The sequence below is a fragment of the Dasypus novemcinctus genome, chromosome 21 (genome assembly GCF_030445035.2).
Source record: "Dasypus novemcinctus isolate mDasNov1 chromosome 21, mDasNov1.1.hap2, whole genome shotgun sequence".
Taxonomy (NCBI): domain Eukaryota; kingdom Metazoa; phylum Chordata; class Mammalia; order Cingulata; family Dasypodidae; genus Dasypus; species Dasypus novemcinctus.
The window spans coordinates 56,775,985-56,800,343 of NC_080693.1; the positions used below are offsets into that span (position 1 = coordinate 56,775,985).

The 24,359-nt window shown below is 52.8% G+C and overlaps 1 protein-coding gene across 1 annotated transcript; it reads left to right on the forward strand.

The window, feature by feature from the left end:
• Positions 1–8,548: 8,548 nt before the first annotated feature.
• HOXB3 (homeobox B3) lies at positions 8,549–21,738 on the forward strand. Its single transcript, XM_058284043.2, is given in 5 exon segments — positions 8,549–14,849; positions 14,943–18,431; positions 18,434–18,565; positions 19,406–20,106; positions 20,108–21,738. Coding segments are annotated over 4 exon segments (1,257 nt in total). The 5' UTR covers positions 8,549–14,849; positions 14,943–18,118; the 3' UTR covers positions 20,219–21,738.
• The last annotated feature ends 2,621 nt before the right edge of the window (positions 21,739–24,359 follow it).

Consider the following 24,359-nt stretch of genomic DNA (forward strand, 5'->3'; position numbering starts at 1 on the left):
TGCGGGTCGCCCCACTGCCCCGGCAGCAAGAGCCCCAGGCGGACGAGGTGGTGGCTGTTTCTTTGGGGCTTGTTAAGGCAGCTGGGTCCTCAGCTTTCTTCCCACCAAGTTGCTTTTGGTCCAGAGCCCTCCAGAAGCAAAAATGGAGGGCCCTTCAGACCTGAACACTTCTACCCCAAACCACATTTGTTCTTCCCGAATCCCCTGCCTGCACAGGCGGCAGAGGTCAGTGGCTGCCCTGAGAGCCGCTGAGGGTAAGGCTGTGAATGTGCAGCTAGGCGCTTCTTTAGGAAAGTCTTTTCTACTTCCCTTTGAGCGCGCATGTCATGGCCAAGGGCTTCTAATTCTGGTTGTAATGGTTCTGTTCATTCTGGGACTAAGCTCTATGTGAAGATTGGGGAAATGTGGGGTTTTGTTTTGTTTTGTTTATTTTTGAGATGAAGGCATTTGTATATGTTTCTCTGTCTGGGCTTAGGGGTTGGATTTCTCCTATCCCTGGTCTTTGACCCTTTAATAAGTAAGTCCCCCCCCCCATCTTTTTCCCATTGATCAGTGTCCATTGACTGCTGATTGGAAGCTTAGCAGTATTAACACCTGGGAAATAGAGACAGAGTGCTGCCAGGCAGACCTCAAAGCCTGTTTCTCCTCCCTCCCTCTCCTGGAGTTCAAATCTGCAGCTGTCTTCACTGGTGTGTTGGGGGGGGGGGCACAGAGAAAGGGTGTGACATAGGTAGAGAGAGGCTGTGTCTGCGTCTTTTGTGTAGAAACCTCAGTCCCAGTCTTTGTCTCTAGAGTCTATTCGCAAATGGTCAATAGAATTTGGTTTCCTATAGTTCTGACAACACAATGGGAACAAGTCCCCCTTGCGGTTATTCTCAACTCTGGAAGCTCCCGAGTCTTCTTTCTCTTCACCTTGTCCCTTTCTCCCCTTTAAAAGGTACCTCAAAAGTCTTGAGAAGAGAACACCAGAAGCCCCATTCTTTATACGTATATAACATGGCCTTATGAACAGTTTGTTTTCCTGCTAGCCTTTTAGAAATTCTCTTGATTAGGTCGTAAGAGGGGAAACGGGTCCCACTCAAATAAATGCCCTGGTAGTAGGGGAGAGAATGGAGTTGGGGAGATCTTAATCCTCAAGGATGCAGAAAGAAGAACTGGAAGCTGAGAAATCCGGGGGCTTGGAGAAGGGCTCCGCGCCCACCCCACCCCCACCCCCCAGACGCCCCTGCAGACTATTTCTGCACCTCCACGAACTAAGCAGAAGCAGGAGGAGAAGGGTGAGAGGAGAGTTGGGCTGTGGGTAAGTGTGTATCTGGGGGGTGGGTAGGGAGCTGGAGATGGAGTAAGTATAGATGTGAGTGAGGGAGAGAGGCTACCTTTCTCCTATTCCATTGGTGGGCTGGGGGGGACCTATTTTGCAGGAAAATTTCTCCTCTTGAAGGGGAAGGTCATAGTGGTCCTTTGAGCCTGAAATTGAAAGACCCCCTTCCCCCTCCCGGTCACGTGATTCATTAAATAATTAATGCCGAGGTTGCAGAATAGATATGTATTCGTCAGGAAAATCGCAGGCTTGGTCTCCCTGTTTCTGACGTGCAATTCAACTGTCCTTTGAAAAACAAGCCTGTACCCCGAGAAAAAAAAGAGAGAGGGGGAGAGAGAGAGGGAGAGAGAGAAAGAGAGGGAGGCAGCAATAAAACAGCCCCGCAGCCGGAGCCACACCGCGGGCTGGGGTATTGTAAGTAGAAGGGATTTCTCACTACCTACCGCGTCTTATATGTCCATGTAAATTTATTGTTTGTTATTAATGTTATTGTCGTAAAATGTGACAAATAGCCATCTTCATTTCCTGCCATTTCTCTTCACACGGTGCTGTGTGTTTATACCCATTGAGGCATTGCATAGAGATTTTAGGAATATTCCTCTTCTCTCTCTCTCTCCCTCTCTCCCTCTCCTTCAACCTTTTTCTTGATTTATAGCAATATGGGTGTCAGCTTCTCGGCCGGCATGCCAGCCATTGTGTGTGTGTGTGCGTGCACGCGAGTCTGCTTGTGTTTGTGAGCAAGTTGTGTTGTTTATGGCCATGTCTTCGATAAATCATTTCTCACGGAAAATGATGGGGAAGCCGGGCTGCTTCTGCGGCCGGGAGAGAGTTGCTCTCAGAGGCACTTCCTCCCTCTCTGCACTGCTCCCAGGAGTTGGTTATTTCAGATGATTTACAGTAATATATCAGCAGTTAATATGAAAGCTCTATAGCTGGAGGTCTTAAATTACAGCATCTGTGATTATCAATTAAGGCGAGATTTGTATAAATTTGGTAAACCAGAAATGCCTCATTGGCATATAAACCCAGTCAAAGACCACGACCTAATATAAAAATTATATTTGCAAGCCTGATCGAGCCAACATCCCTGCAGCAGCAGACAGAGTGTCATTTTTCAGTGGTTTACCTCCAGGAGTTGGGCTTCTCCAACTGCAGTCCTGGGTGACCGAACCCAACTCTGGAGGCAGAAGGAGTCTCTAGGCAGGAGAGATGGAGGAGAAGGAGGAAGAAATTACTGGAGTTGAAGGCAAAGATTTTTATAATCGATTGGGGCCAAATCGACGTCCTTTGCAATTGCGAGGGGGCGGGAGGGATTAGATTATAGTATTAAAGCTTACTTTATAGGATTGATGTGGGGGGAGTGGCGTCAAGTGTGGAAAGGGAGCTGCTCAAGTTGGGGGAGACAATGGAGACAGAGGGTGAAGGGCAGGGAGAGAGGCTGGGAGCCCTGGCTCCCCCCTCCTGGCTGACAAGACAAGGACATGAATTCACACCCCAGCGGTCTTCCTTCTACCTCCTGGAACAAAGAAAGTTTCCTCAATAGTGAGGGAATGTGAGTGTTTGGGGATAAAGCAGGGAGAAGTTCCCTAAGTTTTTCTAGTAAAGAAATGTTCTAAGAACCAGGTGGGGAGTGTCCTTGTCCGTGGGCATGGAGTTTGTTCCTTCCTCTAAGTCCCGATCAGAGGGGAGCAAACGGGGTTCTGACTGCGAGGGAGGGGGAGAGCTGGTAGCCTTTCCCTTGGGTTTTGTGTGGAAGGTGGAGGTTGAGGTCCCCCCAGCCCCGGCCCCGCGAGGGAAGAGTCTGCTGGTCCAGAGCGGAGCCAGAGGTGGCGTCTGGGGATGTCCTGGGCTGTGCCCCAAAGTTGTGCTGGACGAGGGGCAGCGGGCCGGACTCTTCGCCAAGTCCCATCCTGGCGGCTGGCTGCGCTTTCCCTGGCTGGAGCCCCGCCAGCTGACTTTATAGCCACTATTAGCTGTGATATTTAACTCTGCCTGCTAGTATAAACCTCAGAGCGGGGAAATTAGAGGGATGCCTCGGCGGATGTTAATTATTCATGGCATCAGCCGCGTGGACTGGCGGCTTGGGCCCCAGTCCTCACAGCAACCAGCAGATCGCTCCCATGATCAGCTCCAAGTCGGCGCTAAGCTGCATCCTTATTAGCAGGCAGATTTGTGGGCGTGTGGGGGGTGAGGGGTGAAACCTCTGAATTTGGGAGTTTAGGTGAAAAGAGAAGGAGATGGAGAGGGAAGTGGCTAAGACCATGGGCTGAAATGAATGGGGGCACTGCCTGACCTGTAGAAAAGGAATTGGACAGTCTGATTTCCAGGGCAGCTTTGACAGGCTGGAGATGTTGGGGAGGTGGTGGTGGGGCTGGGGAGGCAGCAAAGGGACCTGGGGGCGGGAAGGATGGGGGTCTCTGAACCTTTCAAACCTTTCAGTCTATTTCCTTGCCTTCCGCTCCCTGCTCCCCTCAATCTCCTTGATTTTTGGAGACTCACACACACATTCAGTGTGGGAGGTGAGCATTTCCACTTTCCCCTCTCCTGGGAAGTAGGTGTGAGGGGGTGTAAATATGGAGAAGGTACGTTCATTCCCACATGGGTGCCACACAAGTTAGGCCAAAGTGGAATCCCTGATAGTGGGGGGCGGGATCACATCTGCCTTGAAGAGGAGGAAGGAGATGAAGAAGGAAGAGGGTAGAATTGTTTTTATTAGCTTCTGAACTCCCATCTGTTTTGGAAGATGGGGAACAAAAGGGGAGGCTAAGGGATGTGCTCTTTAAGTCAGGCTATAGCTAGTGGGGCAGAACTGGGAGCCAGTCACACAGGCCTCCTGCGCGCCCCCCCCCCCCATGTTTCTAGCTCCTTCTTCCTCCACCTCTTCTCCGACTCCCCTCCCCCAGCTGCCTTCGCCTGTGACGTGGAAGTCTGACCCCCTCCCCTTTCTTCTCCATTCTCTCAACCCCTCTCAGGTCTTTGTCTCCTCTGGCCCTGGGGAGGGGTGAGGGCGCTGGTACTCCTCCCCCTCCCTTTCCCCAACTCACACACAGGCTCTTCCCCAGGAGACAAAAGCAGGGAGACCATCCCTCTCACCATTATCTTTCAGTCACTGGTCCCTCCTTAAACCCCCCGTGTGAGGTATGATGCTCTCCATCCAGATGTCTAGGCCTGCCCCCCCCCAGTCAGCAAGTTTGACAGACTTTGTTTATATATCTATTTGGTTCCTTTAGCCACAAAGCACCCTATCCCTTACCATTTCTGCACCCCCCACCTCTGATTTGCTTTTGTGCTCTTTGAGGAGTAGGGTAGAATGCATTTGATGGAATGGGCTCTAGGAAAGCTGCTGGCTCTGTCTTCTCCCCAGACCCTCTGCTGCTGCTGTCTTCTTTCTCCGTATAGTTAAAGTGTTTATCCCAGAGCCTTCAAAAGCCAGCCTACCAATGCTTTAATGACTGGGGGAGCTGGTGAGCAAGAAAGGGCACATGAGAGAGGGTGAAAAAAAGGGAAGGGACCTGGAGAGAGAGAACAGGCAGCAGAATCCTCATCAGGGGTGGGAAGTCCAGGCTGAGCCCAAGGAGAGGATGACAGGGAGAGTGGAAACAAAGGCCAGTGTGGGTGGCGGGAGGTTGTCCTGGAAGAAAGATCTCTACAACTTGGATGGCACACATACTCAGAGTTAAATGAGAAGAAGAAAAGTGGAAAGGAGACCACTCAGGGAAAGCCAGAGCCTCTTTGCACACACACACACCCATCCCTTGAGAAGAGAGTGTCTCCATGACAGCAGATGGGTTCCCCCACAAAGAAAAGAGCCCCCAGGCCAAGGGCTCCACATTGCCTCAAGAGAGAGGCAGCCTACTGAGGGAGCTCAGAGTGATTTCTGAGATACTTCTAAGTCCTTTGCAAGGCTCAGTGCAAATTAACTTAAGACACAAGAGAGTGGCAGAGTGTGAGGAGACAAAGGCACTATAAGAAAGGGACAGACAACAGAGATGATTAGGAGAGAGAGAGAGAGAGAGAGAGAGAGAGAGAGAGAGAGAGAGAGAGAGAGAGAGAGAAATGGGGCAAGCACAAATAGAGACAGAACATGGAAAAAGAGCCCAACACCTGGCAGGTCAGCACAGAGGGAGAGGGCTGCAGGGCCAGGAGCCCCTCTCCACTTCGCGCTCCCTGTCTCTCCAGGCACATCCAAGCTTTCTTTATAGGCAGTTGCCCAGAGCAGAGGCCATTTCAGAAGCAAGTGCCTCTAGAGTAGGCACTGGAAGGTGCTAAATCGGGTGTGAGGCAGCCCAGGAAGGAACTGAAGTATCACGGAAGGGCCAAGATATCTTGGACACTTCTTGAGTTTCCTCCACCACTTCCACCAGGAACTTAATCTCATTGGAATCTTCCCCAACAGAGTTCCTCCATAGGGGAGGTGGGGCTGAGGTCTGTCTCTCACACCTGGACCCTGGAGTCCTCCGCTGGCCTCTCTTTCCCCTCGGGGTTTTGCCTCTTCTTGCCCTCTTTAGGGACGGGGAGGAGAGCTGGTCTGACAGCCGCCTGAGCACTTTCCCTTTCGCCTCCAATCCACATCTCCTCCCTTGAACTCCCAGTCTTAGCAAACCCATGCTGCCCTCACTAATTTCCTCCCTCCCCCATCTTCCAGGAAAGAAAAGGGAAAAAGGAAAGTTCCTACCAGCCTGAGCAGCTCTGGGAAACTCCAGGGAAAATGGAAAATGCAAACCTTTCTCGCCTTCCCACTTCTTCGCATACACCCTCGCCACCGCGCTCTGCTCTCTCCATCGCGCCCCCCAGGCCCTGTCCTGCCCAGAACTCCCCTCCCTTCCTTTCCCATCTCCGCCGGGCCAGACATATGGAACCCATTTCGCCGGTGACATTGAAGAGCCGCCCGTGCGCCCGCCTTCCGCCATGGCGCCCCGGCGCTCCCCGCGCCTCGCCGTGCCCCCTGCCAGTCGCCGCTCCGCTCCCCTGGCCTGGCAGCTTGGCCCGCTCTCAGCCCAGACCCCAGCTGGGTGCCAGACCCGCCCGGGCTTCCCGCGGCCTCCGTGGCCCCGAGCGGGCTCCTCAGGGAAGGGGGCGCCGGTCGCGCCCCGAGCGCGGAGTCCCGCGCGCTCCTCACCGCCCCGGCCGCCGAGTAGGTCGAACAAAGCCGGGGGCGGGGGCGGGGCGGGGGCGGGGTGGGGGCGAGCCCATCCGGGCCTCTCCCCGCTCGGCGGGACGCTCCCTGGCTGCTGGGGTTTGAATGACCAGGATGAGGCCGGCCGCGGCGGCGGAGCCCCAGCTGGGGCTGAGGGACGCGGGCCTGGCACTCCGCTCCCGCGCGCGTCCCGCGCCCCCCCGCGCCTGGCCGCCCGCCGCTGCCCGCGCCCTAGTGGGAGACAGCACAGGTAAGGGGAGGGTGCTGAGCTGAGAGGGGTGGCTGAGACCCCTGCCCCTCAGGTTTATCTCCTGGGTCAAGAAACTGAGGTCCCAATCGTGGAGGAAACAGATGAGAGCAACTTAGAATAGGGAGCTGGGGGCTGAAAGGGGGCAGAGGGCTCCTGGTGTGTAGAGGGTGTGGAGGAATGTGGGGCTGTTTGTGTGGTCAGGGACGGGGTCAGGGTTTGGGGGAGCTCTCCCGGCTGGGAAGAGGGTTGGAGGCCGGCCGGGGAGGCTTTACCGGAGTTGGGAGCTGTGGGTTGTGAGAGAAATGTGAGGGGCATCTGCTGGGGGCTGGGGCGAGGCTGGGCTCCGCTCCCACAGTCCAGCTGCCACCTTGGCTGAGCCCTTTAGCACCTAGCGGGTTATTTGAAGCTGAAACTACAAGGGGTTGAGCTGAGTCTGCACGTTAAGCCCAGAAGGTAGAAGAGGTGGTGATTTATGGCTTCGGAGAAACTGTGTTTACTCCTCGCCTGCTCGGGAAACCCAAAACCAAACAGAGTAGAGGCGGGAGAAGCCCCTCTTCTAGGAGCGGGAGGCAGGTTGATGCGCTGGGATTTATTTTCCCAGATGTGGGGAAATGGTGGGAACTGTCCCTTTGCAGGAGCAGGGTGTGATGTGTCTATGTGCGGTGTAAGGGGAGCATGCAGGCATGCATGCACACATGGAGGTGTGTTTGTGCATTGTATGAGTGTGCCTACACACTGGGGCATGTGTGCTCAGGTCTGGGTTTGTGGGGTGGGCTTGCAGCATTGCTTCTGGTGGGGGTACACTGAGTGGCTGGGAGGGAGACTCGGTGCTCTGGGTACTCTGGGATGTGGTGGCCCTGACATAGTTTGCTGCCCTGTGCCCTCTCCACCGGGGCAGTGTTCGCTCGGTTTGGGTTTGCTTTCCTCCCGTGGCCGAATGAAGCAGAGCCCACTGGGTCTGGCCCCTGGCCCCGCTGCCCTTCCTCGTGTGCAGTCTGCCCACTATGCCTCATTTCCACTTTGAATTTTTAATCCTGCTGTGGGCATCTGAGGAATTATTGAGCCTGGCTGGGTGGGGAGGAGAAAACGGCCTGGGGAGATCCGTGACTTGAAGCTGGTGTTAGCAGGCTTGGGTTCTCACCATTACTGCTCAAATTCCCCCAAGTCCCTGCTTGGGAGGGGCACAGAGGCAAACAGAGCAAGGGAGTCGCACTGTACGATGGGGATGGAGGCAACATTTTCATCCCCAGATACTTATTTCCACAGCCACCAACGGGTGGCTCTTGCATTTCTGCCTGGACGCCCAGCTTTGCCTGGAAATTGTTTTGCATTAAATTTTCTCAGCCGCAGAATTATCTTTCCTCGCCTCCAGCTAAACTTGCATTTTCCACCAGACACTTGGGCCCCACACCAATGAAATCTGAGAGGAAGCGGCTGGGCCCTAAGTGGCCGTAATTTAATTGATTTTATCATAAATCATCAACTTGATGAAGAACCCGAGGTTTCAGTGAAGTAAATTGATATTAATGGGAGTTTCTTGAAATGCAAACTCGCTGCATTGTTGGGCATCTTGGTCTGGAGCGGCAGATCACATGCTTCCCAAGAGCAGAGAGCTGGGACCTGGAGCCCGGCACAGCTTTGGGGGATAGGGAAAGCAAATTGCGAGGTGCAGCTGCCGGCAGTCCACTTTCTGTGGGGAGCCAGGCAGAGAATGAAACTTTGTTGGCAGGGAGCGGAGTCTGCTGGCCATCTTGGAAATGCTGGTCTCCAACTGGGGGGAGCCCACTGGGAGGCTGGTGGGTGTGTGGGCAGAGGGGGGGAGGCTGGGGTGAGAAGGCCAGGCGGGTACAATGGGAGCATTGACTCCTTGTTAAAAATTGCCAGGTTAAAGCCTTCCTCCTCTAATTATACAAATTAATTATTTACTGCTCAGGTTGCATGTACAAAAATAGCACTTTTGATTTGGCGGTAAGGGTAGAAAGCAACCCAGACCAGACAGAAGCACGGTAAAAACCAATGAGTCCCAGATGTGTGTTGGGGGGAATGGTCCAGGAGTGGGGTTTAAGTTCAGGGGTGGGGGTGTAAGCTTTTAAATGCCAAGAGGAAATATTCTGCTCTGCTTTTGGCCGCAACGCAAGGGGCGGGAGACCCAGCCACCAGTTCCCCTGGCCCTCACTGGCCAAAGCTGTCCATAGCCCTGCTCCCTTTTACCTTCTCCACTCTGCCCACCTTTGTCTTGGCACCTGCATGGGGTGAGGTTTACCAGGCCAGGATTGAGCTGTTAGATGGAGCAGGGTCCCTGGTTCCAAATTCAGTTTATTATTTATTGTCACTTGCTTTTACATCAGTTCATAGAGAACCACGAACTGTTGGTTCAGAAAGGAAACTTAGAGATCATTTAGTCCAACTGCTCCTTTCTCTATATATGTCCTGGCTTTATGGAAGGGGACACTGGGAGCCAAAGTGTGCCCTGCCTCAGGCCATACCCCCAAGCTGGAATGCCGAGAATCCAAGCCTCCAGAGATTCCCACGCCTGTCCTATCCAAAATATGACTTTAGACAAATCATTTTCCAGCGTGGACCTCGGTTTCCCTATATGTAAAAATGGCAAGGTTGGACTGGACACTCCCTTGGGTAACTCTCCAACACCCCCATCCCTTGTGGGACAGTGCTTGGAAGCAGCTCCCCTGTCCTGGGCTTCTGTGGGCATATGGATATAGAAGTTACTGCATGTGCATTTGCAATATAAAGGGAATTTGTAAATGCCCAGAGCAGTGGTTGGTTATTCAGACTGGCCCTAACAAATCCACTGGAAACTAAACTGTTCCTCCTCCCAAAGGTGTCCTTATTCTCAGCAGCAGATGAACCCAGGCCGAGAGCAGTGGAGATAGAAGGCAGTGGAGAGGCACTAGCTGGGTGGGCTGGACTGGGACTGGCATTACGAGGGGGGCTAAGGGAGGAAGGGCTTAACTGAGCCAGGCGCTGGGCTTAGACCAGTCATTTAGAAGGAGGCTATTGAGGTGCTTCCTACCGCAGTCCCAGGGCTGAATTGTGGTTTCAGAGTTTAGAATCTATGACAGCAGGTGCCCCCTACTAGCTCCGCTCTGCTGACTCCTGGGAGGGGCACCCACAGCACTGGACCAGGTCTCCACCTGAGGAAGGTCTGGTGTGGATGGGACCTCCTTCCCGTCCTTGCTCTTATTTTCCATTTCTCCCCGCTAACTGGGGGAAGATAAAATTTGAAAGGGGTGGAGGCTTCTCAATTGCAGAGGGCTCGTTGGGGTGAGGGATTCATGTAGGATCAGGGATATAAGGAGACCAGCGGGTGCAGAGAGAGGTTTCCAGACTGCCTTGGAAAATGTGGTCTGGGATGTGAGTTCTGGATGAGGACGTGGGAAGAGATGAGAAACACTCTCATCTTTGGGGTTCTGGAAATCATAGTCTCTGACCAGATATTCCACTTCCTAAAACTGCACCCCAAACCTCATTTTGAGAGAGAGAGAGAGAGAGAGAGAGAGAAACAAAAGGACTGTCAGGCTCAGACTCTGGCCCCAGCCTATCCTGACTTTGGAGTTCTATATTTGAAGGCAAATCCAAAGGCCTTCCGCTGATTGGTCATTAATCCAGTGAGTTATTGTCTGCTAAACAGAGGTCATTGGGAGAGAGACATCTAATCTGTCAGGAGAGACCCACGCAGCCACTCGCAGGGGCCTGGGCCCCTCTTCCTCTCTTGCCTGCTTCTTCCTCTCTTCCCTGGCAACGCCCCCATCAAAGTGGCCCAAGGCTCTGCAGCCTCTCTCTTCTGCCTTCCCTACTCTGCCCACCTTTGTCTCTGCACCCTCGGGGGCGGGGTTTGCCAGCCAGGACTTCCGAAGCGGTACCCCTGATTCAGTACTGGCTCATTCGCCAACGTGGCACCAGCCTGTCCGTGGCTCCCAGCTTCTACCGCAGAACCGCCATCTCTTCATTAGCCTGTCCGGGCGACTTCCACTGTCACCCAAGTAGACTTTGCAGACCCTCGCGGCTGCCCTGGTTTTTCCTGCCTCTCCCCAAGGTTGGTCTAGGAGAGGGCAGTGCCCCCAAGGCTGGGGCGCAGGGAGCGTACAACTTGGATTTTTTCCCCTCCCAACTCTAGCGACCTTTTGCTTCTTTGACTCCCGCTTTTCCTGAGCGGGGTCTATGCGGGCCGCCTCCGGGAAGGCGCCAAGCTCTTTCCCACTTCCCACTGCCCCTTTGTTTCCTGCTTGCTCAGGCATATTGGAGAGGTGGGGGCTGGGGATCCGAAAGCCACGAGTTATCTTCATTAGCAATTCCCATTTAAAAAACAAACAAACCCAGCTTTGAAATCTTTATTGATATTTAAAAGAAGATGGAGATTTTGTGTGTGTGTGAACTTTACAGAGCTCTGACAGCCGCCACAAAGTTGGGCAGCGAAGTTGGAAAAGAGTGCGAGGTCAGGAACCCCAACAGGACCAGAAAGCAAACTATCACTAGACTTCTCACCCCAGGCCCTCGGGTCCCAGTTCCCCAGCAAGCCCGGGGAGCCAGGCGAATTTTGCGCTGGATCCTTGCCTCCCAAGGCTGAGGTCAGCAGTCGGTTTTAAAGAAGCCAGCTGTTTTGCCCTTTTATTAAGAGGGAAATTTTCGTTCATTCTTTGATGTATTGGGGTGGGGGGTGAAGGACAGGCCTGTTCCCTGCCAAGTCCCTGAGGGGTGGGCAACCAGTGATTGCTCAAGGGGGTTTAAAATGTGCCTTTTTCCCGGGGTACCAAGTAGCAGTGGAGGAGGGGGGAGGGGCCAGTGCTCTGGCTGGGGGAAACAGAATCGGAGGAAAGGATGTCTACCAAGAGGGGCATTTTCTCTTTTACCTTTATTATTCATTTTTGCCTTTATTATTTTCCACTAAAGTCTGTCTCTTAATCTGCCAATTTTTTCTTTTTTAGATATCTTCCCTTTCTCCACCAGCCCCCACCCCCCCATCACATGCACACACGGCAAATAGCCCAAATTTCCCCTTCCAAGTCCAGGAAGAAATTGTTTCCTCTCCTCTGTCTCCCTGGTCTGTTCCTCATCGTGACTAGCTCTTCCCTATCTCTCCTCCTGGACCCCAAAGTCTTCCCTCAGACCCCTCGGACATCTCCCGCCCCGCGTTCCCTGCCGAGTCTGGAGCTAGCCAGCCTTTGTCCTGTGAGGTTTGGAAGGGCCCTAGCCCAGACAGCTCCTCCAACGAAATGGGCATTCTCAGGGCTTCCTGCTCTACCATTCACCCTCCCAACCTCCAGGTCCCAATCAGGGGACACCTGGCAGGCCTGAAATCTCTGAGAAAGGAAGAAAAAAGGAAAGCAACCAAAATGGGATCTAATTGCCTCCCAAGCATTTCAAAATAAGTTCTGCTCTCCAGAATGAAGAAGCTCCCATTCCATCTCCTACCACATTTAGGGGTGCAGTGTCCTCTGAATGTTTTCTCCAGGTTAGCTTTCTTGCTCCCCAGTCCTCTTTTTCGCTGCCACCCCCCTCTATCTCCCACCGCCTTGTGTAGCCAGAAGGGACAACAAGGGGCTGGGGAGGCTCTGGGAGGGGAGGGGTCCATGCCGCTGGCTCAGGAAAACTCTTCCACCCTCAGCTCAGCTCCAGGCCCGCTCTTCCCGCAGGCCGGCAGCAGCTGGCTGTGCACCCTCCGGGCTCTTTTTATTCCTTGAGGCAAAGTCGTGCAGCTCCACAAGGAACCACGTTCTCCTCTTCTTTCATGGTGACCTCTTCTAGCCAGTGGTAGCAACAGCCAGGGAGCAGGAGGGCCAGAGGTGTCTTCAGAGGTGAAAGAAGAAACCCAAATTGCTGGTTCTCTTGAGCCTCTAGAAGCCTCCCTGGCCAGAGTCACTGACCCACCAGGCCCAAAGCTACATGGGGTCTAACCCTGTAGGTCTCTAACCAGGAAAGACTCCTTGCAGCCACGAAGCACACCCAGGCAGCCCTAAAGCTTTCCAGGCTTGAGCCCCAGCCCTGGTGCTGGCCTGGGCATCTCCTTCTCTTGCTATAACTAATAAACACAGAAAAATGACTCCCACTCTCCATCTTCACATTTTTCCTCCTGTCGCCCCCAGATAACAATTCTCTGGGCAGGCGGTAGGGTCCCGAGGCTACCACAGCTGAAGACTCTGTGCAGCTCCTGTTGCTGGAGGGTAGAGGGGTGAGGGGCTCCCCCTCTTCAGCAAGGCCCCAGGAAACCAGCTGCTTTGGCTCACCCAGTCTGATCAGCATCTGGAAGGCGTAGGTTCGGAGGCCAGGAACTACTCCCTAGGAGAGTGGGACCCTTTCTCAGCTCAGCGCAGATCCCACGAGTGGGGAAGAGAGGGTGTGAGGGAAGCCTTGCCAGCACAGCCACCCTCTCCTGGAGGGAAGACAATAGCTGGAAATCATGTCTCACTTTTGTTCTCCCGAGTCCCATCTCCTCTTCTGGCACTTCCAGATGGAAGAGGGCAAAATCCAGGCGAGTATTTTAAGCAGGATATCACAGGGTAGTGGCTGGCTCTGTCTGCATGAAGTTAGGAGAACCAGTTTTCCGAGCTGCCTTTATAGAAAAGAGAGACTGTCTGTCTGCCTTCCATTTTATCCCCCAAACTCTGAGTCAGCAGTTAGGCAGAGTCGCAAACACTCCTGCTTTTGGAAATGTCCTGGTGCTTTTTTTTTTTTTTTTTGTCTCTGTCTTCCACGGGGCATGGCTCTTCCCCACCCCCGCCCCAAATCTGCAGACACCTACATTCTTGGCTCCTGCCTTCCGCCTACAGGCCTCCTCCTTGCCTTTTCCTGCCCTTCTCAAACACACCCTAAAAAAAAAGTTTAGCTTTTGTAGCCTTCCTTACTTGTGCCAAGAGTCATAAATCTTGCAGAGCAGAGAGAAACGAACAGGTTTGTTCTGAATAACAATAATAATAACCGTCCTTCTCTTCTGCCAGTGCCATCTCGCCAAAGCCATTTTGCAAACTCTTCTCATCTTCTTAGAAGTACAAATGTCTTTATCACCTCTTAGCCCCTTCTGCCTGTCCCGAGGTGAGAATCTTAACAGAAACTTCTGGGCGAAGTTCTTACTGCCCCTCTACTGCCAGCCCTGCCTGGAGCTCAAGCCGAACACCGGGTCCTCCTTTTGTCAACCCCTTCTCAACCCCCCACTCCCCCTGCAAGAGGCTCTGGATTTTAAAAATCATCACTCACCGCTTGTTGTCTGTTCTCAAAAAAAAAAAAAAAAAAAAAAAAAGGGAGGGGTATTTTTTGGAAAAGGTATCCAACCTTACCCCCTCCCACAACTGGAGACTCAGCCGGGAGACTTGGGGTGGGGGTGAAGAAAGGAGGAATGGAAAGGGTGTGGGGGAGAGAAATAAACGAAACCGGAGACTCAGAAGGAGGCAGCCAGAGCCCGAGGGCAGCGAGCCCAGCCACCAGTCCCGGAGGAGAGAAACTACTTTTAAAAAAAATCTTGGCTTTCCAACTGCGAATGAACAGGAGCACCCAGGACCCCCACCCCCAGGCGAGGCCAGTGGCTTTGACCAGGCCTGCAAACCCCACTTCTCAAATTAGCATAATGGTTTGCTAGAGCCGGCTAGGGAGGGCTGTGAACTCTACCGGCTTTGCCTTGCCCTCCTCCTGCCCCACCCCTTCCCAAAATCACAAAAATGTACCTGTTCTTTCTCTCTCTCTCTCTCTTTTTTTTCAAAGAAACCTTCACTTTTCTTCTTTTCTCACTCTTTTTTTTTGCGGTGGGGGGGGCAATATTAAAAATTCCCTCCCTCCCCCATCATCACCTCTTTCCTTCCTTATCAGACATCTAAGCTTGCTAAAGGGGGAGAGGTGGGGGTGTGTGTGAGCTTGTGTGTGAGTGAGTGTGTGTGTGTCTGTGTGGTTTTTTTCTCTGTGCAAAAGCAGAGGCCATTGTTACGGAGAGTAGGGCGTACCAGTCTTATAGGGCAACCACACTGTGGCGGCTTGGCCGAGCGGGAGCCCAGAGCTGGATTCTGGGCGAGCCGAGCCGCCCGAGCACCTTTCGGCTCTTCTTCTATTTTTTTCCCGCTCCCCCACCCCCGCCCTCTGCGCACCCCCGCGCCTAAGCCGAGTGAATTGAAGCGGACGCCGCGCGGCTCCTCCGGCCGGTCTGCCCCTCGGGCTCCCCAGCCGGGGTGGCTGTTGGGGAAGGGGGGGCGACGCAGCTTTAAACAGTGGTCTTTTTTTCCTTTGCCTTCAAGGAGGGGAGATTTCTCGCCTGCCGCTCGCGCTGGGGCTCGATGTGAATATATATTATGTCTGCCTGTTCTCCCCTCGTCGGTGGCTAAGGTAAGCTGGACTGAAATAGGCTATCAGTTTGTGAATGGCGGAGAGTATGTCTCAATGATTTATGGCCCATATGACTCCAATCTCGGTTCAAGAAGAGTTCACAAGCTTTAAGCTTCCTTCCACGCAGCGACTCTCTCTCCCTCTCTCTCTCTCCCTCCCTCCCTCTCTCTCTCTCTCTCCCTCTCTCTCTCTCTTCCTGCTTCTCTCCTTTTCCCCCCTCATTTCTTTCAGCAACCAGATTCAGGGTTGAATTTTGCCCCGGCTACTAAGAACCTAACCTCTTCCTTTCGTGTTCTTTTATTTTTCTTCCTTCTACTACAATTTTTTTTTTAATCCTCGAAGGTGGCCTGTCCCTCTCCCGGGGTTTTGACAATTGTTACCCTCCCTCCCCTGCCCTCCTGGGGGTGTGCCTGGCGAGGTGGGGTGCCTGGGGGCGGGCTCCCTCCCTTCTGCTGTGAGACCCTGGGAGAAGCCGGGAGCCAGGGCCTCCCTCTCCTCGGAGGAGCCATATGGAGCCTGAATTTTTCCAACATGGAGGCAAGGGAAATAGAAATGTTTGGCTGGGTAGAGCTGCTCCCCACCCCCATTTCTTCTGGAGCCCCAGATCTCGGATCGTCCCCTCTTCTCACTGTCCCATTAGCCCGGCCTAGGCGCCCTCCAGTCCGGACCCGGGCTGCGCAAAGTCCCGGAGTGGAGTTGCTAAGGTGCTTTTTAATTCGGTTACCTCCGGCCCCCAAACTTGCTGCCGCCCGCGGGGGCTTGACTCCCGCCGGCCCCGCAGCCTGGAACCTGCCGCCGCTAACCGGTTGTTCCGGCGTCCTGACCATTTTCTCTTCGCCTCCTTGGGTCAGCATCGGCGACTGGTAGCTCGCCGCCAGCCACCGCGGCAGCAGCGGCAGAGACAGCCCGGCGGCAGCAGCCGGGGGCGAGCCCCGTCCACGAACCCTCCCGGCCTGTCTCGCCGCCGGCTGCGTCTCCATTATTTCCTATCACGTCTCTGGCTCCTTCGGTTCCCACACTCGCCTGGCCTCGGTGCTGCGATGGTTTGGGGTTTATTGCAGGGGGAACGACAGGAATTTCGGCCCCAGGCGTCTAGTCAAATTATTGTTTTATTATCATCATCATCATCATCATTATTGCTGTAACAATCATCTAGACTGAATAAAGCCAGGGCCCAGTGAGCCAACCCCCTCCAACGTTTTTATTTCATTCTCTTCTCTATCTATTAATAACAAACTCAACTGATGCCTGTTAATTAATTCCCCCTTCAGCCAGGGCTGCTCGGAAGCTAATTTTGGTTAAATCATCAGAGGCTAATGGTAATAATAATAAAGGGATTGGGTCAGGCTGGTCAATTGAACTCCACTTTTCCTCCCTGGAAGGACCTGCTGCTTTGCAGACCCATGTGTATTTCCCAGAAACAAATTCTTCCAGAAACCAATCGGAACTCAGAACTACCCCAGCTCTCTTTTGAGTATAAATCTGTGCCATCAAGAAGGGGATTTATGTGTGGGAGGAACTTTCCTTCACCTGCACTCCTTTTATTTTCCTATTTTTAGTTTTCTTTAGAGTTGACCAGCTGGCTGAATGAGATATAAGTATTACAAACACACATGCAGAAGCCGAGGGTCGGTCTGGAGGTTATTAAAAGTGGTGGTGAATGGTTGGGACAGATAGGGAGAAAAAAATGCAATCAGAAGTTTCAGAGCAAGTACACAAAATCCTATGACAGCAAAAAAAAAAATCCTATGACAACTTGAATCTTTATTTTTCTAGCACAGTTTTTAAAGGACTGCATAAAAATAGTGATTTATTTTATTTTACTTTTGCCTCGGAGAGCCTGAATAAACAGGGGCACCCTCTGTTTTCAGTTCAGAGAATAAGGTTGTCAATTGCTTTGTTGACTTTTTTTTCCTAGGGAATATTTTTCTCTTTTAGAAAATACTTTTCCTATCTCTTGGTAGGAAACTCCAGCTGCTACCTGATTTCTTTCTTCTTCTTTCTTCTTTTGGAGAAACGAAAGAAAATAGACTGCCAAAGAAAGGCTGGGAAAAAATTGTGTGATTAAAAAAAAGGATGGGGTGGGGGGGACCTGGACCAAATGGTCACAACACCAACCGGCCAGCCAGGAAAAGCTAAACAATCTGGCTCCATTTGGGGGCCCATGGGGACCTCTGGCTGCTGGAGCCCAGGTATAGCTGAGCAAAAACTCCTCGGACTAGAGGTGGTGGTACCTGCAGCAGGGCCACAGAGGAAGCTTGGTTCTGCCGGCTCTGGAGGTGACAAATCTTCCGTGTTTCTAGGTCAGGCTCTTGTTGATGTTGTCTTCGTAGATGAGAGGGGAAGGAGAGGAGAGGATCCCTCCCAGGAGAAGATTCCCCCACTGAACTTGCTTCTCCCTCCTGTGTCTTTTGGAGATCCTTGGGTTAGACTCTGCTTGGGTGAAAGAGACCTAGATGGACATGGAAGGAGAAAAGGGAGAGAAGGCAGGAGGCAGAGAGGCCTCTCAGCTGGAAGGAGGGGGTTGATGCCGCTTTTATTTGGGAGTCTCCTGGCCCCCCTCCCCTTGGGCTACCCTATCCCAGAGTTGGGGGGTGGTGGGGAAAGAGGAGGAGAGAGGGCAGGGGCTAGTGCACAAGCGGAAGAGACAGCGGCCCTCACAGAAGAATCTGCACCTAGGCAGTCCCCAAAGGAGTACAGTCCTTGTTTTTCAGCTGGAAATGAAAAGCGATAGGCTTTTTCTGTAAAATTAAAGGGTTGAAATAAAGAATATCCCGTTTAGGTCAACTAGCCTCTGCATCTGCTCCGGAGATGTTGGGTGGGGAAGAAGAAGAAGAAGAAAAACTCTATTGATGTCAGTTCCCTTTCAGTTCCTAAGATGGATTCGCGCGCCCCAGTCCTCTTCTCCCCGCCTTGTGTCTCTTCTCTCACCCCGCAGGTCAGCCGCTTCGAACAAACCCCGGGAGGAGGGGGGCAGAAAGGGGAGGGGGGTCCGGCGCGTCACGTGACCCCCAGGGGTGCCAATGTCCGGTCGTGAGGGTATCAGGCCCTTGCAACTTGCCACGCACTGCCCGGGCCTCGCCCAGCGATGCACAAAGCCACCTACTACGACAACGCCGCGGCTGCGCTCTTCGGAGGCTACTCCTCGTATCCCGGCAGCAATGGTTTCAGCTACGACGGTCCCCCCCAGCCCCCCTTTCAGGCGGCCACGCACCTGGAGGGCGACTACCAGCGCTCAGCGTGCTCGCTTCAGTCCCTGGGCAACGCCGCCCCGCATGCCAAGAGCAAGGAGCTCAACGGCAGCTGCATGAGGCCCGGCCTGGTCCCCGAGCCCATGCCCGCCCCGCCCGGCTCACCCCCGCCCAGCGCCGCACCTACCAGTGCCACTAGCAACAGCAGTAACGCGGCGGGCCCAGCAAAAGCGGCCCCCCCAAGTGCGGTCCCAGCTCCAACTCCACCCTCACCAAACAGATATTCCCCTGGATGAAAGAGTCGAGGCAAACGTCCAAGCTGAAAAACAGCTCCCCCGGCACAGGTACCAGCTCTCTGCCTTCCTCGTCCTCAGCTTTTGTCCGGGCCAGGAATGTCGCTGTTATTCTAGCACCAGACCCCTAGGCGCCCAAGCGGCAGCCTGGGCCGCAGGGCGGGGAGCAGTATCAAGTGGTGGGGGTGGCAGCGGTGCATCTACCGTACCCCTCCTACCACCTGGTGACCCTGAGGTCTCCAACATCTCTTCCCCCCAGCCACCCACCCTTGAGCTTCTGAGAGCTCCAGAGGGCAGAGTGCCTGGTCGCAGAGCCTTTTGCAAGGCCGCAGAGCCAAGAGACGCTGCCAGGCCGCCGCAGCGCCTCCACGGTTGATTATTAAGTATGATTACTGTGGGTATTAATCACAATCACCCAGGTGGCTGGGGCTCTGGCCTCCAGGCTCAACGGCCCAGCCCACGAATATCTAGATCACCCCCCAAGGGTTCTCCTCAGCCACCCATTCCGTCCACGGGATGAGGGTGTCTTTTCATACCTGGAATTGGGGCCAGGGGAAGAAAGCGCGCACTAGAAAAGCCAGCCCTAAATAAATGGCCATGCAGCTCTGTCTGCGTGACATGATCAAATTTTCATAAGCTGGGGCAGCGAGAGGAGAACAGGTCTCTTAATAAATGCCACTATTATAGAGTGTCCACTAATGCGACGGGCGGGGGGCGGGGGGCGTCTAGGCCGAGGAGGAGGCGGGGGACGGGAAGGGGAGGGAGGACGGGGCTCTGAGTCCAGACCTAGATTTATTAAGAAACGATGCATTCAATTTCGGCGTGTTCAGTAATTATCTTTTATTTCATTTTCTCCCCTTCCACACACCGCGCTCGCCCCCGATCCGGCAGAGGGCTGCAGCGGCGGCGGCGGCGGCGGCGGCAATGGTGGCGGGGGCGGCGGCGGCGGGGGAGGGGACAAGAGCCCCCCGGGGTCGGCGGCATCCAAGCGGGCCCGGACGGCGTACACGAGCGCGCAGCTGGTGGAGCTGGAGAAGGAGTTCCACTTCAACCGCTACCTGTGCCGGCCGCGCCGCGTCGAGATGGCCAACCTGCTGAACCTCAGCGAGAGGCAGATCAAGATCTGGTTCCAGAACCGGCGCATGAAGTACAAGAAGGACCAGAAGGCCAAGGGGCTGGCCTCGTCGTCCGGGGGCCCGTCCCCCGCCGGCAGTCCCCCGCAGCCCATGCAGTCCACCGCCGGCTTCATGAACGCCTTACACTCCATGACCCCCAGCTACGAGAGCCCGTCCCCGCCCGCCTTCGGCAAAGCCCACCAGAATGCCTACGCGCTGCCCTCCAGCTACCAGCCGCCTCTCAAAGGCTGCGGCGCCCCGCAGAAGTACCCCCCGGCCCCGGCGCCCGACTACGAGCCCCACGTCCTCCAAGCCAACGGGGGTGCCTATGGGACACCCGCCATGCAGGGCAGCCCCGTGTACGTCGGCGGAGGCGGCTACGCGGATCCGCTGCCGCCCCCTGCCGGCCCCTCCCTCTACGGCCTCAACCACCTTTCCCACCACCCCTCGGGGAATCTGGACTACAACGGGGGCGCCTTCTATGGCCCCCAGTCAGCACCATGGACCTTGTGACCCCCACCCCACCTACACAGATCTCTCCTCTCACCACGCGCCTCCTCAGGGTAGAATCCAAGAAGCGCCCAATTAACACACCTGTGATGAGAGAGGGAGGGCAGGGTAGAGGGGTGAGGGCAGGGGGTGTGGGTAGGCCAGTCCGGCTGTGGAGTTCCGGGGAGGGCTGCGCAGCCCTGGGGTGTGCAAGAGGAGGGGGGAAGGTGGCAGTCAAGCTTGTAGCCCCCTCTCCTTGCCCTCCCCCCAGAGGTTGCCCTTAAACCCTTCAGTTAGTTCCCTGTCCCATCTGCCTGCCAACCCATAGGAAAGGAATCCACAGCAGATTGGAAATGACCCCGCCAACCCCAGGGCTCCAGCACTACCCAGTTGGAATTCCACACTCAGTAGTGGGGTAGAGGAAGAGGAGGAGATAGAAAACAAGGCAGAGAAGCACATTAAAAAAAAAACAGATATGATGGCTAGGCCATCATCAACTAAACTGACCTATCTTTCATCTCTGTGGGCAGTTCCCCCAAACTTTGATTGCCCCCCTCAGTTCTCTTAAAAAACAACAACAACAAACAAAAAGATGAAAACATAGTTCAAAACTTAGGGCACAAAGCACGCTCCCCCTTATGGCTTCCCTGAAACCTGAACTTGGCTCCCATCTCTTTGAGATTTATTGCCTCCATTTCTAGCCCCCGATTTTTCTGCTCAAGAATATTAATATCTGCACCCCGCTCCCATGATTACAGTTTTCAGAGGGCTCAGGGATGGCGAGAGATCCTGAAAGTCAGAGCTGCCTATATATAAATATATATATATATTTTTTCTTTTACAGAAAAAGTTGGGAGGCAAGGGCAGGCAAGTTGTCAGGACTAAAGTTTTGCCCATTCTGCCACCTCCCATCTCAGCTCCAGGTCCATCCCCCTTCTCTCCACAGAAAGCAATCGCTGACCAGAGATTCTACACTTTTTCTTTTCTTCTGTTGTTCTCTTAACGTGAAAACAGGGTATATTTGAACAAACTGTCTGTCCCAAGCAGGGGCTGCAGCTGGGCCTGTGTGCCTCGCTCAACCTCCTGACAGGACACTTTTGTTGCACTTAGAGTTTACATTTTAATGGATATAAAAACAACTGTGAGAGATGCCTGGACCTGCAGGAGCCCAGCGTCGCTCAAAAAGTGTGTGTTCTAGTGAACATTTTCATATATATTTATTGGTTATAGCCTGTTAAAATATTTTCTTTTTTGTATTATTTATCCCCCTACATTATGTATTTATATGAGGGAAAAAGGAAAAAAAATTGTACTTTTTTAGTATTTACTTGTTATAAAGGACATTGTGTTTCCTGTCATGTATAACCAGCTATTTTAGTTATTATTGTACTCTAGAAAAGAGCTGTAGATTTATGTTAAACTTGTACTTATGAGCAATTGTAAAATTAGTTCTAAAAGGCATGAAACTCAGCTCCTAATTGTCACTGTATAGTCCTGAATTTGTAGAATTAGAGTTATTCCCTCTTGGAACTTTCTTTGTTCTTCGTAGTTACTTTCTTCCTTACTTAAAAGGGTTGTCTGTTGAACAATTCTTGAATAAACTTTCTGTTATCAATTTTATCTTGTCCTAGTGGTCCAATTTAGATAGCAGAGCAAGGCTACTGACTGCCAAATTCTCCCCAACCAAAGAACATTAACGAAAGTAGGCTGGCCTTCTTGTCCACTGCCCAGGCCTCTACTTTTCCCTTGCTGTGTCTCAGGTTTAAATACATTTTTTTCTCACTCACACTAGCCCAGAAACATTCTGCCAAGTGTTTTAGCTAAGGTTTAAGTAACAAGTTGGGGAGGGGGGAGGTTCTTGGAACTCTGCCTCTAGCTTTCTCTCATTCATTGACCTTTTGTCTATTGGCTCCTTTAGCCACAACCTCTGCCCCATCTCCTACCCCCCCCCACACACACAAAAATCTGGCTGATTGTTGTTTCTTCCATGCAACCTAAACTTCACAGTCCTCTTCCGTGGCTACAAAGAAGCCGTCACGTGACCTGAAGCCCAACCACCATTGGGTCTAAAATGAAAACAAAGGAAAATGATTAATCTAAAAAACAAAACAAAGCAAAGCAAAAAATCAAAATCTACCACCATGAAAAAACAGAAGAACCCTCAAAACCTGATGCTTAGGCTTCTCAGGTCAGGCCTTAAAACTCAAGTGAAATTAAGTCACTAAATAAAACTCCCGGCAGAAGGAGAGGGAAGCGCGTTTCATTTCCCCTGCCCGGGGAAAGGGGAGAGGAGGGTGGGAGAAGCTGTTGGATCCAAGCGTAAATAAAATGGTCCCCAGGCTGATGTGCGGCTCTGTTTCCCCAATCCTTGGGAAAACTTCATTTCTTAGTCGTGGTTCCATAAAAGTTTTATCACAATGGAGCGAGGATAGAGAGAGTCTGTCAAAGATGAAATGTCACCACTGCGACACCGGAGCCGATAAGAGTGAGGAGACAGGGCGGCTGAAATATGGAGCTAATTCTTTGGAAGAGAAGCGATGGCTGCTTGCTGAAGAGTTGCATAATTCTAATTGTAAGCGATGCGCCCTGCATTGCTTAATTAGGAGCATATATTTGGTGGTAGTGATGGGGAGGGGGTGGTGAGACTCGTTCCAGGCCTTCAGCCTTAAAGCGAGGGCTGATTTTCATTTTATGTTGCATTCTGGCAGTCCAAGGTTAGTAATTACAGTCTTTATGCAACAATAAATAACAATAAAAAAGCAACCTGAATTCTACATCCTCCCCCCACCCCAGTAGGATTTTAACTGGACTCTGAGCATCCAAGCGGCAAGCAATTTAGCATTGAGTTAGACTATAACTTAAAGGCGTAAGAGCGTGCAAAGTTTGATTGGGTTCAAATAACGCTCAAGGGTTTTTCTATTTCTTTCTCTCCCTCTTTCTTTCCTCTTCCCTGAATAATATTTTCTGGATGATGTAACTAGATGAAGCGCCATGTTTGGCTCTGGGGCTGGGGTGGATTGATTTTTTTTCTTGCAGGAGAGAAGCAGGCCAAGAGGGAGAATTTAGTTAGAGTTTGAAAACCACAGCTTTGGCCTGAAGCTGGATTACAAACAAGAAAAATAAGGGCCAATTTGCCTTGATGTCCCCCCACCTTTCTCTCTGCGAGATTCCAGGTGCTCAACTAGGCAGCAAAAGATGTGTATAAAATATCTGGGCTGTAAGATTCACAGCACAACAGGGGGGAAGGCTTGGGGGGCGGAGGAACGATATCCCCAAGAAGGAGGTCTCTTTTGGCCCTTTTAACACCCAAGTTTTCCGCTGTTCTCTAATCTGGCCATAAAATCTGTCAGCGAGGGTTAGAGAGAGCTGTATTTCCCGCAGGGACATCTCTTCCCCAGTTGCCCAGAGAAGCGCTTGACTCTGCAGCTAGCTGAGGTAGGCTGTTAAAAAACTTCTAGGGCTTCTTGGTGGTAGGAGGAGAGGGGGACTCTGCTCAGGGCTTGCAGACATTCTAATTCTTCTGTGCCCACCCTCCATCCACACAGCCAGAAAATCTCCAAATAGCAAACACTGCTTTCTTTGGAGCCGAGTTGAACACAAACCCCTCTGACCAGCTCGCCCAGTTCAGAACAGCTCTCTGCTCTGAGCCCCCCGGAGCCTGCCTCCTCCCTGCCCCTGCAGCCCCACCTCTCACTTGCCCTCCTCCATTCTGGCCCTCCTCCACCCCCATCCTTCTCCTCAGACTTCTGGCCCTTCTTTTAAAATACTCACCACCACCCACGCGGATGTTACATTGACAGAAAGTTTCTAGTTCCAGCGCCCGCCAGGCCGAGTTGCCTTCTCTCTGCTAACCAGGCTTCTTCTCTTAGCTGGACCGCAGAGAGCCTGGAGGGGGAGGGGGGGCCAGGCCAGAGCCGGGGGAGTTCTCCAGACAAACTTTCCACCCAACTTAGCGCCCTTCCTTCTGTCCCCATTTCCCATCTGTTTCCCCCGCTCTCCCAGAATCACCTTTCTCTTTTGCTAACACCCCCCCCCCCAACCCTTTCTAAGGGATGTGGAATTTCGGCTGTTCCCTCTGCTTTCCCAAAGAGCCAAATTCTTTGATGCAAAAGGAGGGAGCTGTCAGGGAGCTAAGATTGATCGCCTCATCTCCTCTCCATCCCTCTGACCCACTTATTTAAAAATCTTACTCCAGATTGACTTTTCATTTTCTGCTTTGAGGTCTCCTTTCCCACCAATTG